This window comes from Protomyctophum bolini (assembly GCF_963924005.1).
Source record: "Protomyctophum bolini genome assembly, chromosome: 2".
NCBI lineage: Eukaryota > Metazoa > Chordata > Actinopteri > Myctophiformes > Myctophidae > Protomyctophum > Protomyctophum bolini.
The window spans coordinates 4,575,694-4,593,323 of NC_137863.1; the positions used below are offsets into that span (position 1 = coordinate 4,575,694).

Below are 17,630 nucleotides of genomic sequence, written 5' to 3' on the forward strand. Positions count from 1 at the left end.
TTCCGGCCAATCACAATGTGCGTGCGTCCGTCCGTCCCCCCCACCCAAATCCCCTGAACAAGCACGGGACAAAGGCTGAGACACAGGCAATATGGACGCCACGGCGAAGGGGGACATCTGGTGGCCACACAGGGAAGCACAGCACTCCTGGTCCATCAACAGCATCACTTACTTCCTAACAGGAGAAGAAGAACAACACCGCTGCTGTGAATAACCATATCTGTGCAGAAACACACATTCAGATTTTACGGGGGCCAGTTTCAAATTGCAGCCGTCGGTAGGTGCCCTTTGAAGGCAGTTTTGAAGGAGTCAAGGGATTCGCATGTCTTAATGACTGTTGGTAGGGCGTTCCACATTTTGGTGGCATAGGAGCGAAAATAATTGAATCCCTTGTTTGTGCCGAATCTGGGTTGCACATGGTTTGTTGAACTCCCTCTGGTGTTGTGGGTGTGGACTTAGTTTACATTAAGTAAGTATTTAGACAGGTACATGGGTATCTTGGTGAAGTATTTAGACAGGTACATGGGTATCTTAGTGAAGTATTTAGACAGGTACATGGGTATCTTAGTGAAGTATTTAGACAGGTACATGGGTATCTTGGTGAAGTATTTAGACAGGTACATGGGTATCTTAGTGGTGTTGTGAATCTTGTGGACCAGACCCATTGCAAGATGCTCTACTCTGTCATCAACCCAAAGCCATTCCAGCCTGTCAAAGTGGACAGGGGTGAGGTGGGTTCGGGGAGTGAGGCCAAGTAGTAGCCTGACCAGTTTGTTTTGGGAAGTCTGGAGCCTTGTTTTAAGGGCTGATCGTACATTAATAAATATGTACAGGTTCACAAAGGTTCTCATCAATCTGTAGATTAACATTGTAATGAAAGTGTGGGGCTCTTGGGAATCAAGAGGATGAATTATAATGATTCAAATAACACGGCCCGAAAAGCTCCATTCTCTTGTAACTTCTGAAATACCTATATGTTTCTGTATCAGTGGTGCTCAATATTTCATGTCAAGGACCCCAAAAATTATATGTAATTGGCCATCGACCCCCATCTGAAAATAATATGTTGTTCCAGGGACCTCCCCAGAAGTTAAAATGTTCACTCTGTAATAATATATATTCAAAGATTCGAGGCACATTCTCACGATTTTTCAAAAAAGACCTACAAGTTCGTAGCTTGTAGATCTGCCATTTTTCAACAGCTAAAGTATACAGTAACATAATGCTTTAAAACACCACAAGGGGTTCCCGCCCCCGCCCCAAAATGGGTTAATTAAATGCAAATGACTTACAGATCTTCAAGGAGAGAACGCTCGTATTCCTGGAGAGCTTTGTGCAAAGTGTCTCTGGCTCTGCTGGAGGTCAGGAGAGCATAGATTGCCCTCATCTTGTCCTGAGTGGTGGGATTGGACATCACATTGCTGTAGCCCTCATTGTCTAGGATGTCCTTCTCAAAGAGTACATCTAGGATGGGACCCACGTTCCTCACCCTGTCGACCAGGAAACGCCGATGTTGGTCCACAAAGTGTTTCGCTGAAGTTAAGGAGGATTGAACGTTGAGTTGTTGGTTTTCATTTGACATTGTTTTAAAATGGAAAGTGCCATATAGGAGCTAACAATTCTTATTCTAAAAATTGCAATAAAGTGATACAGTTTGTGCTGGTAGTATATATATATATATATATATATATATATATATATATATATATATTATACACACACACACACAGTGTGTGTGCGTTATAGATATCGTTATAGATCGTTGCTGCAGAAATCTCTTATATCTTATCTCCTTATTTAAACGTGTTTGTTCATGAATTAACGTCCAACTTCACTACAGCGTCACGCTAAAACATCCAAAGTAACAACAGATCTACAAGCTAGAGACTCACCTGGTATGGAAGTAACAACAGATCTACAAGCTAGAGACTCACCTGGTATGGAAGTAACAACAGATCTACAAACTAGAGACTCACCTGGTATGGAAGTAACAACAGATCTACAAGCTAGAGACTCACCTGGTATGGAAGTAACAACAGATCTACAAGCTAGAGACTCACCTGGTATGGAAGCAGCCGCTCCTGTAGATTGTGCTGGTATGGAAGCAGCCGCTCCTGTAGATTGTGCTGCAAGAAATAAAAGTGTTCAAATTATGAACAGAAACGAACCATCGAGGCCCATCTCACCGCGGTGAAATAGCACGGACTGGCAAGTCCCGACATAAACCCCCACAATCCCTACATGTTACACTACTACTGTTTAAGTCCCTACATAAACCCCCACAAGTTACACTACTACTGTTTAAGTCCCTACATAAACCCCCACAATCCCTACATGTTACACTACTACTGTTTTATACATAAACCCCCACAATCCCTACATGTTACACTACTACCGTTTAAGTCCCTACATAAACCCCCACAATCCCTACATGTTACACTACTACTGTTTTGACCGCGACAGATTGCTATTTCACCGCGTGAGGGAGAGGGAGAGTGAGATCGGGTGTTTTCTAGGTGTGTATATTTGAATTGTTAATCTGTGCCATTTCACCGTATTTGGGTGAGAGGGTGTCTTCTGCCGCGAGACTCGCTGTGCGCTGAACGCGTTGGCTCTGTTGTCGTCTCACAGCAGAAGCTGAAAAGTCAACGCAGCTTTCCCACGCACAGACAGTGTCGCAGTCCCTTAGAAGCAGCTCGACCATCTTCATCCTTTTCTTTAAAGTCACTTGAAACGTGGAGATGTAATTGTGATAGCACGATTCGTCGACTTCAAAGCCTGCTCTGTGTGGTTCAATGACGACGGCATCATCCCGATGCGAGGTGGAGAGGGTATATGTCTTCTTTGGGATTAGTACGCAGGGAGGCTTTTCGATGTAACTCTCTTCTCCGAGCATCTCCTTCCTTTCCTTCTTCACGTCACTCAGCACCACATTGTTGGGTAGCAGCAGTACATTCAGCGTTGACATGGGGTCATCATCATGCTCAATCGGTGGGCTATAAAACAGTGCCACCAGTGCCTTGATAGGCCTGGGCCCGAACAGCATCTCCATGATGAGACCAAATAAAGACAACCCGGTTACATCTATGATAACATGAGTTTCTGTGACCACACGGGGTTTGATCAGCTCAACGCCGTCATCATCCACCACGTGGACAACAGACAAGGACTTGCCTCCACCCGTGGAGAGGATCTCACAGTGTGGAAATTGCAACTGACACACGGACCCCTGAGGACCTTTGATGTCAAACAGTGGTCCCGCGGGCCTCTTGCTCAGCTGGGACAGAAGTCCCCGGTGCCACGGGACTGTCCCGTAAGTCACCTCTCCCTCGGTCTCCATCTTCAACCCCAGGCCGGTCACGCTGCATTGGAACAGTCCAGCGTGGGTGCAGTGGAACCTGTAGCGTTCCTTGTTCTCCACAAGAACGATGTCGGGTGTAAATGTCTGTGTATTGTCCTGTAGTAGTGTGACATCGTTTACGCTCTTGTTCTCTAGACGTGGGATTTGGCTCAGTGACGGTAAGCTGTGAGAACCAGGCAGGGAGACGGATTCTTCTATCCTCAAACCACTGAAGCATGAACTTAGCTCAGTTTCATCTCGGATGTCCAGAGAGGACAGTGAATCTGTAACAGCATGAACTTCCAGAGAGGACAGTGACTCTGTAACAGCATGAACTTCCAGAGAGGACAGTGACTCTGTAACAGCATGAACTTCCAGAGAGGACAGTGAATCTGTAACAGCATGAACTTCCAGAGAGGACAGTGACTCTGTAACAGCATGAACTTCCAGAGAGGACAGTGAATCTGTAACAGCATGAACTTCCAGAGAGGACAGTGAATCTGTAACAGCATGAACTTCCAGAGAGGACAGTGACTCTGTAACAGCATGAACTTCCAGAGAGGACAGTGACTCTGTAACAGCATGAACTTCCAGAGAGGACAGTGACTCTGTAACAGCATGAACTTCCAGAGAGGACAGTGACTCTGTAACAGCATGAACTTCCAGAGAGGACAGTGAATCTGTAACAGCATGAACTTCCAGAGAGGACAGTGAATCTGTAACAGCATGAACTTCCAGAGAGGACAGTGACTCTGTAACAGGACATTCTTCCATCTCGCCATGCAAAGGCATCGTACCCTACAGAGAATATAGAGAAAGGGAAAATAAAATCAGTAATTAGACAAAGATGAACCCAAGACTTTTCCACAGCGTCAGCTCATACAGATGTAATATCCTTGCTAACTGACTGCTGGCTGAGTCCTGACTCTTTGGCCGATGTTATAACATGCGTTGCCAGTAGAGTTGTCAATTTCTGCCCGAACCCGACCCAACCCGACGTTTTCGGGCAGGGCCTAGCCTAAAATGGCTCTGAAAGACACAACAAAGCAGACAGGAAATGATCAGTGTCTTTCCTGATGTTCAGTCACTGTGATTATTGTGCAGAGGAGATGGTTCTGTCCTCATTATGTCCATGTTGGAATGATGGAGTCTAGAGGGTTCTGTCCTCACTGTGTCCATGTTGGAATGATGGAGTCTAGAGGGTTCTGTCCTCACTATGTCCATGTTGGAATGATGGAGTCTAGAGGGTTCTGTCCTCACTATGTCCATGTTGGAATGATGGAGTCTAGAGGGTTCTGTACTCACTATGTCCATGTTGGAATGATGGAGTCTAGAGGGTTCTGTCTTCACTGTGTCCATGTTGGAATGATGGAGTCTAGAGGGTTCTGTCCTCACTATGTCCATGTTGGAATGATGGAGTCTAGAGGGTTCTGTCCTCACTATGTCCATGTTGGAATGATGGAGTCTAGAGGGTTCTGTCCTCACTGTGTCCATGTTGGAATGATGGAGTCTAGAGGGTTCTGTCCTCACTGTGTCCATGTTGGAATGATGGAGTCTAGAGGGCTCTGTCCTCACTGTGTCCATGTTGGAATGATGGAATCTAGAGGGTTTTTTTTTTTTTAATATATTTTTCATCCCACGATTTTGTAACCCATTTTTCACCCCTGTGCCAATCATCTACTGTGATCCTGGGCTCTACACACCCTCCACCAACCTGGGGAGAGCAACGGACTTAACTCATGCTCCCTTCATGCCTGAGTGTCCAAGTTGCTCCTTTACACCTGACAGGGGGGAGTTTCCCTGGTTGGACGTAGCGCGTGGAAGGAACACGTTATTCCAACCAGTTCCTTTCCCCTCCATCAGGCGCCCCGGCTGGCCAGGGGGAGGCAGTTTAGAGACCAGGATTACTGCATGTTTTTGTGAGGGTATCTACCCTAGGGGACACGGGGAGAACATGTGAGGTATACCCTAGGGGACACGGGGAGAACATGTTAGGGTACCTACCCTAGGGGACACAGGGAGAACATGTGAGGGTACCTACCCTAGGGGACACGGGGAGAACATGTGAGGGTACCTACCCTAGGGGACACGGGGAGAACATGCAAACTCCACACAGAAAGGCCCTTTCGCCCTCCCCGCCTTCGGGTATGGGCACTGATGACGCGGAGGAGGAAACACGTCGCCAGCACCCACAGTGCCCCCAGCGGGAATCGAACCCAGGACCTTCTAGCTGTGAGGCGACAGCACTACCAACTGTGCCACCGTGCCCCGAGTCTAGAGGGTTCTGTACTCACTGTGTCCATGTTGGAATGATGGAGTCTAGAGGGTTCTGTACTCACTATGTCCATGTTGGAATGATGGAGTCTAGAGGGTTCTGTCCTCACTGTGTCCATGTTGGAATGATGGAGTCTAGAGACGCGCGCACACGCACACGCACACACACACACACACACACACACACACACACACACAATAAAATTATAGATTCCAACTTTGAGTGACAATGCTGTGTGTGTGTGTGTGTGTGTGTGTGTGTGTGTGTGTTATTATTTCGGGGTTCCTCAATTCAAATATGATTATTTTTGGTTTCCTCAATTCAATTCATTAATAAATATGTACAGGTTCACAAAGGTTCTCATTAATCTGTAGATTAACATTGGAGGATGAATTATAATGATTCAAATGGCCCGGAAAGCTCATTATCTTGTAACTTGTTAAAAAAATTAACCCATTTAGGCCTGACGTCGAAATGTATAAAATGTCTTCTAAATTCTGACAGTTTTCTGAAATACCTATATGTTTCTGTATCAGTGGTGCTCAATATTTCATGTCAAGGACCCCAACAATTATATGTAATTGGCCGCCGACCCCCATCTGAAAATAATATGTTGTTCCAGCTCGTGCTCTGTACATCCGATAGCGTTGTTATTAACCCATTCTGACCTGAGATCAGATTCTAAAAATGTCTTCTATATCCTGACAGTTTTCCATTCTGACCTGAGATCAGATTCTAAAAATGTCTTCTATATCCTGACAGTTTTCCATTCTGACCTGAGATCAGATTCTAAAAATGTCTTCTATATCCTGACAGTTTTCCATTCTGACCTGAGATCAGATTCTAAAAATGTCTTCTATGTCAGTTGCTCTTCGCTCTTTCAAAAATAGCAGACCTACAAGCTCGTAGCGCGCCACTCGGTGGCGCGCTATGAGCTTGTAGATCTGCTATTTTTCAATAGCTAAAGCACGACATGATGCCAACACCAAAATGGGTTCCCGCCCAAAATGGGTTAAAGTAAGTGCGTATGATAGCAGTAAACTAACATGAAGTAAAAAGTAAGGCTAAAAGATGTTAAAAAGTGGTCGGTTTTGGACGAGCTGCTGTCAGACGTCACCGAACGCTCGCGCATGCGCTACACAGCTATGATTATTTTATAAATATGATTATTTTGGGGGTCCTCAATTCAAATATGATTATTATGGCAGGTCCCCAGTTCAAATATGATTATTATGGGGGGTCCCCAGTTCAAATATGATTATTTTGGGGGTCCCCAGTTCAAATATGATTATTTTGGGGGTCCTCAGTTCAAATATGATTATTTTGGGGGTCCTCAGTTCAAATATGATTATTTTGGGGGTCCCCAGTTCAAATATGATTATTTTGGGGGTCCTCAGTTGAAATTAAATCACACTGTGGAGACTTTAAGACATTCTTTCTGCCCCCTGGTGGTTGGACTCTAACACTTCACCCGACAGTGACGATCTTCTTTATTACATTTTAATTGTATTGAGTCTTAATTTAGTCGACTAAGACTAGACTAAGACTAAATAATGTACAAATGACTAAAATAGGACTACAATTAAATGTGTGTCCATTATACTTACTGCTCACACAGACACGCTGAGGAGGAGCAGAGGGAGGACCAGAACCAGAACCCAGCATAGAGAGGTCCAGTGGACCTGGTCTGGAATTACGTGTGTGTGTGTGTGTGTGTGTGTGTGTTACCTGTTACGTGTGTGTTACGTGTGTGTGTGTGTGTGTTACGTGTGTGTGTGTGTGTGTGTGTGTGTTACGTGTGTGTGTGTGTGTGTGTGTGTGTTACGTGTGTGTGTGTGTGTGTGTGTGTGTGTTACGTGTGTGTGTGTGTGTGTTACGTGTGTGTTACGTGTGTGTGGGTTACGTGTGTGTGTTACGTGTGTGTGTGTTACGTGTGTGTGTGTGTGTGTTACGTGTGTGTGTGTGTGTGTGTGTGTGTTACGTGTGTGTTACGTGTGTGTGTGTGGACGTGGTCTGGAATTAAATGTGTGTGTGTCCATTATACTTACTGCTCACACAGACACGCTGAGGAGGAGGAGGAGGAGGAGGACCAGATCCCAAACCCAGCATAGAGAGGTCCAGTGGACCTGGTCTGGAAGGTGTACAGGTGTCTCAGTGAGTCAGAGCACACTGTGTAGAAGGACAGAGTCCCAGCGGGACGGTCCACATACACGGATACTCTGTTGGAGCCTTTAGAGGGACTGACAGGGAGGACAGTCCTCTGTCCGTTGTGGAAGACAGAGTAACTGGAACCAAGAACACCATTACAGTTCAGACTCCAGGACTTATCATTCCCTCCAAAGAAACAGTCATAACCACGTCCTTTCCTGCTGATTGTTCCGTCAGCCACTGCTATATGAACCCATCCACTGCACTCTACCTCCCAGGAACAGCGTCCAGTCACACTCTGTGAACTCAGAACTTGTTCACGGACATCAAACCTGTCTGGGTGATCAGGAGGACGCTGACCCCCTGACCTCTGTGACCCCCATGTGACCTTCCTGTTGTCCTCAGACAGAGAGAGGTCACAGTGTGCTGTGTTTGAGTCCAGTGTGAGACGCTGGAAATCTGATGAGAAAACAACACAGTAAACATTAAATACATCATTCACTGACTGACACCGACATGCACGCACACACACACACACACACACACACACACACACACACACACACAGACACACACACCCGCACACGCACACACACACACACACACACACACACACACAGACTGATCTACAAACTCACTGCAGTGTTAATACAGATTTAGTCCTATTTCAGTCATTTGTACATTATTTAGTCTTAGTCTAGTCTTAGTCGACTAAATTAAGACTCAATACAATTCAAATGTAATAAAGAAGATCGTCACTGTCCAACCACCAGGGGGCAGAATGTCTTAAAGTCTCCACCAGGGGGCAGAATGTCTCTGCACCCCTGGGCAGAGACATTCTCCAGTGTGATTTTATTTGAACTTGAGACCCCCAAAATAATCATATTTGAACTGAGGACCCCCAAAATAATCATATTTGAACTGAGGACCCCCCAAAATAATCATATTTGAACTGGAGACGCCCCAAAATAATCATATTTGAACTGGAGACCCCCAAAATAATCATATTTGAACTGGAGACCCCCAAAATAATCATATTCGAACTGGAGACCCCCAAAATAATCATATTTGAACGGAGGAACCCCCCAAAATAATCAACATTGACAAGCACTTTGAATTGTAGGCATTCCATTTAGTTTGAGGCATTGTGAGCTTGTAGATCTGCTATTTCCACAATATTTTCCACTATTTGACATTTTTGGCCAATTTGGCCATCTGGGGACCCCCCACAATAATCTGGAGATAATAATCTCTCTGTGTACCTGTCTGTCTGTGTGTACCTGTCTGTCTGTGTGTACCTGTCTGTCTCTCTGTGTACCCGTCTGTCTCTCTCTTCCCTTCCCCAAAATAATCAAAGTACAGTACAGAGCACAGTACACTACAATACAGTACAGAGCACAGTACACTACAATACAGTACAGAGCACAGTGCAGTACAATACAGTACAGAGCACAGTACACTACAATACAGTACAGAGCACAGTACACTACAATACAGTACAGAGCACAGTACACTACAATACAGTACAGAGCACAGTACACTACAATACAGTACAGAGCACAGTGCAGTACAGTAACTATAACAGTAAATGTATAGTTGCACCGCTCAGTTCACACAGGTGTGATTTATATTTCCGGTTGTCTTGTATGGTGTTAAATAGAGCGTGGAACCATGCCAATGACCGACACGGTCAAACCAAAACGAGATCCACCTGTGATCTGCACACATCACGGCTCTGCACCACCTTTCATGCATCGCACGTCAGAACTGAACTTATGCCAATATAGACGAAATACATGTTGTTTACGACCAGGTTAGTGAATGAGGCCCATTGTTTCTGTCAGACCACATGACCTCATCTTGATGTGTTAAGGACCAGGCCAAGAGCAGAGAGTAGAGAGCACAAGAGTTTTCAGGACAACATCAACCAAGTATACAGTGTATAAAATGTTAATGCAGACACAGATACTCACGTTTTGTAATGAGTTGACTCAGTTGAGGATTAGTAAGCCAATCTTCTCCTCCATGTTTCACTCTGTAGGAAGTAGAACAACAATGCATCAATGTCTAACTGTCTAACACGTCTCCACTAGCTGACACTACAGTGTTTCACTCTGTATGAAGTAGAACAACAATGCATCAATGTCTGACTGTCTAACACAACGTCTCCACTAGCTGACACTACAGTGTTTCACTCTGTAGGAAGTAGAACAACAATGCATCAATGTCTAACTGTCTAACACAACGTCTCCACTAGCTGACACTACAGTGTTTCACTCTGTAGGAAGTAGAACAACAATGCATCAATGTCTAACTGTCTAACACAACGTCTCCACTAGCTGACACTACAGTGTTTCACTCTGTAGGAAGTAGAACAACAATGCATCAATGTCTAACTGTCTAACACAACGTCTCCACTAGCTGACACTACAGTGTTTCTCCTGTCATTATCTTGGCCCTGCAGCTCATCCAGACATACTCACTGCTGCCCAGTTTGGATCTCATCACCTCCTCAGACTCCACCTTAACCCCTATAGCACTCCACTGTCCTTTTATACCTTTGAGGCACTGCATTGTGTTGTTGTTCTTCTCATGATTTGTGACTTTGGGCTGTATCGTATCCCATGCCTTACCCGCAAGCATTAAACACTTTACGTGAATTACTCATTTAGGAGCTTCCACTATGCGTAAACGTTATCTTGCAGCCACACAACCCACTATACATGTGTGCGGCTGGAGGCGTGTCTGTACGCGTGTTGATGCGCTTTCCCTATATTTGCTATCTTATGCACACAAGTTTAGGACAACGGAAATCGTCTCTTCAAACCACCCGTAATGTGAACACACACAACAACCCTCTGTATCTAATTTAAATGTATTCCAAGGCAGCACGCGTTGCTCTTCCATAAGGTTCACTCCAGGTATAATGGATTATGGTACCTGGCACACTGATTGTTTTAAGTTGCGTAACGCCCAAACCACACCTATGCATAATGTAACGGGTAGCGGAGGTGTTTTAAGGATTTAGACTGTGGCACAAGAGAGCTAATTTAATGGGGGAACGCCTCTTACACAATGCTAAATCCCCAAATTACGGAGAAAGTGCCCCTGACGCAAGATAGGGCCCTTTGTGTCAGAGATACACTGTTAAGGGAAACACTGCACTGTCCAACATGGACACACAGCCCAAGTCTACTCACTTGCAGTTCTCCAGAACTGAATCATTCACCACGTTGAGGCTCAGGTCCAACTCTCTTAGGGAGGGATTAGAGTTTACAGCTGAGGCCAGAGCTTCACAGCATCTCTCTGACAGGCCGCAGTTAGCCAGTCTGAAACACCAGATTAAAACATACATAAATAAATTAATGAATGAATTAATAAATGTTTAATTCGCCGTTTTTTAATAATTATAAAATATCGGATTTGTCGTGGACATATTATTAACCCATTTTGGTGTTAGCATCGTGTCGTGCTTTAGCTATTGAAAAATAGCAGATCTACAAGCTCGTAGCGCGCCACCGAGTGGCGCGCTACGAGCTTGTAGGTCTGCTATTTTTTTTAAATCGAAGAGCAACTGACATAGAAGACATTTTTAGAATCTGATCTCAGGTCAGAATGAAAACTGTCAGGATGCAGAAGACATTTTTAGAATCTGATCTCAGGTCAGAATGAAAACTGTCAGGATGTAGAAGACATTTTTAGAATCTGATCTCAGGTCAGAATGGGTTAAGAAACTTGATAACTGTGGCGTAGCTACAGCGGGTCGCAAGACAAAAATAGCAGATCTACAAACTCCTCAACGCGTTGTGAGAAACGCTGTTATATGATGAAGTAGCCGATACCTTCGCCTTAAAGAGATTTTACACTTTGAAACATGTTTGGGGTAATTTTAACGTCTACTCAGGCACATAGGCTTGGGTTACCATGATATCAAGCTTATTAATACATTCTCACCACAGCATTCATATTATATTAACATAATACAGTACACAATAAAACAGTGATAATTGTCTTTGTCTCTAATATGTCTACAAAATGAAACCATACTTTTGAACCTGGCTTTATCTTATCTTCAGATTTATCGTCCCGGAATGTATGCAAATTAGCACATATAATGCCTAATTTGCATATTTAAACATATAATTTCAGAAAACTTGTGTGACAAAAGCACATTATTTATGTCATTCTGCTTTATTGTTCTGTACGTGTTATTTATTTAAGGAGAAATGTAACATGTGAAATGAATGTGATAATAAATAAGGTTTCCTATTCATGAGGAAAAGGTAACGGGTCTGACACATGGGTGATTGACACGCCACTAGTGTCGCCACCCAAGGTTACTTCAAGAGGAAGTGACACACGGGGGAGAAGGAGGAAAAGCATAAACACAGTGTAGGCCTGCACGGTTGAGAGAGGAGCTCCAGGCGCCAGACAACTTTTAGAATGGAATAATGTTTAAGCATAGTGTCTGCAGCCAATACTAAGGACAGCCTGCGCATCGGGAGAAGCAACGAGAGTGGTTCTGTACCGTGGGATTATCGGCCGTTTGGAAGCAGTTGCCGGCGTGCGGGAAGTCGGATAAAGACGTCGCTTACCGGTGAGATCGTTTCGAACGTGTTCCTTGTTGGAGGATAAGCCTTGAGGGCTACCCCGTTCACGTTTTCTTTTGGACCGCCCGGAGCGGACGGACTTTAGTTTTTGTTGGATCAAAGGAACTGTAATAGACTGTATAGCGTGCACTGCTATTCGCCTACCATGTCTCACCATCAAGCTTATTTTGACCTGAGATCAGATTGTAAAAATGTCTTCTACATCCCGACAGCTTTCTCAAAAAGCTATGTTTCTATGTCAGTCGTTCTTCGATTTTTCAAAAATAGCAGACCTACAAGCTCGTAGCGCGACACTCGGTGGCGTGCTATGAGCTTGTAGATCTGCTATTTTTCAATAGCTAAAGCATAACATAATGCTAACACCAAAAAGGGTTCCCGCCCAAAATGGGTTAATACATTCTCACCACAGCATTCATATTATATTTACATAATACAGTACATAATAAAACAGAAGTGATCAAAATAAAATTGGTAAATGTATCTTACTTTAGAACTTCCAGTCCACAGTGTGGGCTCTTCAGTGAAGCACAGAGCAGCTCCACTAGTCCTGAGTCCCGCAGGTCGTTTTTACTGAGGTCCAGTTCTCTCAAATGGGAAGGATTAGAGCTGAGAGCTGAAGACACAGCTTCAACACCTGTCTTACTGAGATCACAGCCAACAAGTCTGTAAATGCAGATTAAATAAGAGATTGTTAAAACAAATGATACCTAGTTAACTGTCATGGAAGTTAACTAAAACATCTCCTATCTAGTTATCCAGACATAAACAGTATTGTGGAATAGACCAGGGGTTCTCAACCTTTTTGGCCGGGGACCCCCAGGGATGCTTTGGCCATGTCTCGCGACCCCCCCCCCCCCCCCCCCCCCCCCCCCCCATGAACTAGTTCAATTCATCATTCAATATTTTGAACTAAAGTTCATGGTTCCAAAAAATGAACAATTTTAGTTATTTTCCTTTTTCTTTCTTCTAAATGATTGCCGCAGCCCATAGCCATAGAACCACAGACTTTATTCCTATTGGGAATAACATGGGGATTAATAAAGTTACAACTTTTACAATTTTTCCATTACCATTAACCAAATTAATTCCATATTATATATTTGTTTTACATTTTGGAAAAGATTGCTGTGGAATGCCACAGAATTCTTAATCCTTTTCCTTGTCTTAATTATGGGCCAACTTGTGAAAGCTGCATGCTTTTATTGTGAAGACATTGAAGCAGTCCTGTGCATGCAGACAGGGTTGACATTGAAGCAGTCCTGTGCATGCAGACAGGGTTGACTTTGAAGCAGTCCTGTGCATGCAGACAGGGTTGACTTTGAAGCAGTCCTGTGCATGCAGACAGGGTTGACATTGAAGCAGTCCTGTGCATGCAGACAGGGTTGACATTGAAGCAGTCCTTTGCATGCAGACAGGGTTGACTTTGAAGCAGTCCTGTGCATGCAGACAGGGTTGACTTTGAAGCAGTCCTGTGCATGCAGACAGGGTTGACATTGAAGCAGTCCTGTGCATGCAGACAGGGTTGACTTTGAAGCAGTCCTGTGCATGCAGACAGGGTTGACATTGAAGCAGTCCTGTGCATGCAGACAGGGTTGACATTGAAGCAGTCCTGTGCATGCAGACAGGGTTGACATTGAAGCAGTCCTGTGCGTGCAGACAGGGTTAACATTGAAGCAGTCCTGTGCATGCAGACAGGGTTGACATTGAAGCAGTCCTGTGCATGCAGACAGGGTTGACATTGAAGCAGTCCTGTGCATGCAGACAGGGTTGAGATCGGGAAAACATGGAATCGGCTGTATAAAATGCTGCGTCATTGTAAATGGTGCATTTATGTATCACTTTTATCCAAAGCACATTTCTGTTTAAATTGAGGTGGACGGGAGGCAGACTTTCACTTCTGGTTCATTTCTGGTTTTATCTGTTGCCTAGCAACATTCATACAGTACGTTGATGAAGAGCGCCATCTATACTAATCCACTGTAAAGACCATAGGACACAATACTGCGCGCTTGGCAGTCAAGCGATGGATTCGATGCGACGTAACATGACGTGATTGGCAGTCAAGTCAATGTGTTAACTACTAACCGAGCCTTTCTGCAGTTCCTCACAGCTGGGACCAGTCTCCTTCGCCCCTCCTTTGATGCGTTGTATTTGTCCAGGTCCAACTCCTCCAGAACCTCCTCTGACATCTGCAGCATGACGGCCAGAGCTGAACACTGGGTCTCAGACAGTTTCTCTGTTCTGTTCTCTGACTTCAGGAACTGTTGGATCTCCCGATGTAATGAGTGGTCATTCATCTCCATCAGACAGTGGAAGATGTTGATACATCTGTCAGGAGAGACATCTTCATCACGTAACATCTCCTTCAGGTTCTGGATGGCTTTCTGGATCTCCTCTGGACTGTTCTCTGTGTGACCCAGCAGGTCTCCTAACAGACTCTGGTTGGACTGCAGTGAGAGGCCATGAAGGAAGCGGACTAAGAGGTCCAGGTGGCCATTTTTACTCTCCAGGGATTTTTTCACGGCAGCTTCCAGGAAGTCTGAGAGGGAGATGTCATCCTCGTAATCATCATCATCGTCGCTGTCGTCGTCGTTGTAAACGAATGGTTTCAGGACCTCCATGTTCTTCTGTGTGAAACAGTGGAACAGGTAGACTGCAGCCAGAAACTCCTGGATGACCAGATGAACAAAGCTGTAGACCGTTTTCTGGAACAGCACACTCTCTGTTTTGAAGATCTGTGTGCACACTCCTGAGTACAGCGCGGCGTCTTTCACATCAAGACCACACTCTTCCAGGTCTTCTTGGTCGAACACGATGCTACTTTTCTTCAGGTGTTGAAACGCCAGCTTGCCCAGCTTCAGAAGAACATCCCTATCAGTCTTAGTGAGCTGCTGTTGAGTCCCCTTTTCTTTGTCTTTCTTGTTCACACCATGAGTCCCGTCATACTTCTGCTTCTTCGTGTTTGTCTGAACCAACAGGAAGTGGCAGCACATCTCAGTCAGGGTCTTGGGCAGCTGTCCTATCGTGGTGTGTGTCCTCAACATGTCCAGCAGAACGGTAGCAATGATCCAACAGAAGAGTGGGATGTAACACATGATGTGGAGGCTCCTCCATGTCTTCAAGTGTGAGAGGACTCTGTCGGCCAGCTTCTCTTCACTGAATCTCTTCCTGAAGTACTTCTCCTTCTGGGGGTCTGTGAACCCTCGCACTTCTGTCACCATGTCAACACATGCAGGAGGGATCCGATTGGCTGCTGCGGGTCTGGTGGTTATCCAGAGGAGGGCCGAGGGGAGCAGATTCCTCTTGATGAGGTTCGTCAACAGAGCATCCACCGATGATGTCACCGTGACATCAGAGATGATTTCATTTGTGTCGAAGTCCAACGGAGACCTGCTTTCATCGAGGCCATCGAGGATGAAGCAAACTTTCCAGGCAGCGAGCTGCTCTGCTGTGACCTTCTTTAACGTTGGGTGGAAATCATGGATCAGGTTGAGAAGACTGTACTGCTTATCTCTGACCAAGTTCAGCTCCCGGAATGAAAAGGGAACCAGGAGATCTATATCTTGATTCTCCAAACCTCTTGCCCAGTCCAGAGCAAACTTGCGTGCAGAGAATGTTTTTCCGATGCCAGCGATGCCATTGGTCAGAACTGTTTGGCTGGGTTCCTCTCTGCCAGGGAGGATGATCTTAAAGACTTTACAGCAGTCGATTGCATCGTCATGGAAGGTCTTCATGTTGGAAGTTCTCTCAAGCTGTATCACCTCATGTTGGCTATTAACCCCTTCACTCTGTCCTGCTGTGATGTAGAGCTCTGAGTAGGTGCTGGTGACTGAGTCTCCAGACTCTTCCGTCATGTGGTTTTTCACTCCATCAAGACTGTCCAAACTGACCTTCAAACTGACCTTATAATCATTCAAATCATCTGAAATGAGAAGAAAATGTATGTTTTATTATAACTATACACCTTTACGGCACAATTTTACAACACAATAGGCTACCAGTTGATTTTTTCCCAGAGTTTAAAGTTGTTTAGCTTCATTATTTGCACTTGAATATAATTGTTGATACAGACAATAGTTAGAACATCCAATGTATTAGCATATTTTACCTTGTCCAGGTGTGGTTTGACTGGGTGTCTTCAGTCCAGGTGTGGTTTGACTGGGTGTCTTCAGTCCAGGTGTGGTTTGACTGGGTGTCTTCAGTCCAGGTGTGGTTTGACTGGGTGTCTTCAGTCCAGGTGTGGTTTGACTGGGTGTCTTCAGTCCAGGTGTGGTTTGACTGGGTGTCTTCAGTCCAGGTGTGGTTTGACTGGGTGTCTTCAGTCCAGGGTTCTGCTCAGTCACAACGCTGTGGACATGAACACAATATTTATTATGTACTTGCATGTAGCCCAGTGGCAAATATGCCTGCAGTTCTATGTAAATCCACCAGGTGGCACGGTTACTTTAGGAGTGCCATTTTCTGGGGGTCAAGGGTTACACTGTGTTTGTGGGGTTTATTTAAAGAGATCTTGATGTAAAAATGCTTTACTTTCATTGTAGATTTTCAGATACACACATAAGCACATTGTTGATGCAGTATATATTCTTTCATGAGTTTATGTCAAGATGATTAAGAATACATGTTGATGGTTGCAGATTGTAAACAAGAAGCTGTGAATAGAATACATGTTGATGGTTGCAGATTGTAAACAAGAAGCTGTGAATAGTCGTGCTTAAAACTTGGCTGTGTTTCTTTGTAAGTCCTGCTTCTTTGTGTTGTTGTGTCAACATCTCATGCATAATTTATTTTATTATGATGTAAGGAAATTGCAAGTTTGTTGATAATGTTGCTAACGTGTTTCTCAGTGGAAAGGGATGAAGCTTTTGAGTTTAATGTATATATATTTTTTATCGTAAGGGATTGTGATATCTTTCCTCTTTGTTTGTTTTCCCTAGAAAGAGCCTCTACCGTATGTTGTGGGTTTTGAATGATTGATCTACACACATTCATAAAGTGTAGTGCATAGTGTATGCAGATTATACTGCCAATTATCCTGTGTGTGTGTGTGTGTGTGTGTGTGTGTGTGTGTGTGTGTGTGTGTGTGTGTGTGTGTGTGTGTGTGTGTGTGTCATATCTTCACTATATATATATATATATTCATAATAACTAGGCTATGTAAGTTTGGCCACCGTGCTAATTTGATGGTTAGTGGGGTGAGACACATTGTCTAGTCAGAGGGGCTGGTCTGAGAATCTTCCTTCACCTCAGAGGATCT

The 17,630-nt window shown here is 44.5% G+C and overlaps 1 protein-coding gene across 1 annotated transcript; it reads right to left on the bottom strand.

The window, feature by feature from the left end:
* Nucleotides 1-61: 61 nt before the first annotated feature.
* Nucleotides 62-16,227, bottom strand: LOC308326399 (NACHT, LRR and PYD domains-containing protein 3-like; the record flags this gene model as incomplete). The annotated part of the gene is made up of 8 exons (XM_080779276.1): nt 62-175; nt 1,293-1,533; nt 2,061-2,126; nt 2,554-3,524; nt 7,718-7,900; nt 10,964-11,092; nt 12,860-13,036; nt 14,459-16,227. The coding sequence occupies 8 exons, from the start codon at nt 16,225-16,227 to the stop codon at nt 169-171; spliced, it is 3,543 nt and encodes a 1,180-aa protein (XP_080635402.1). The 3' UTR covers nt 62-168.
* Nucleotides 16,228-17,630: the final 1,403 nt, after the last annotated feature.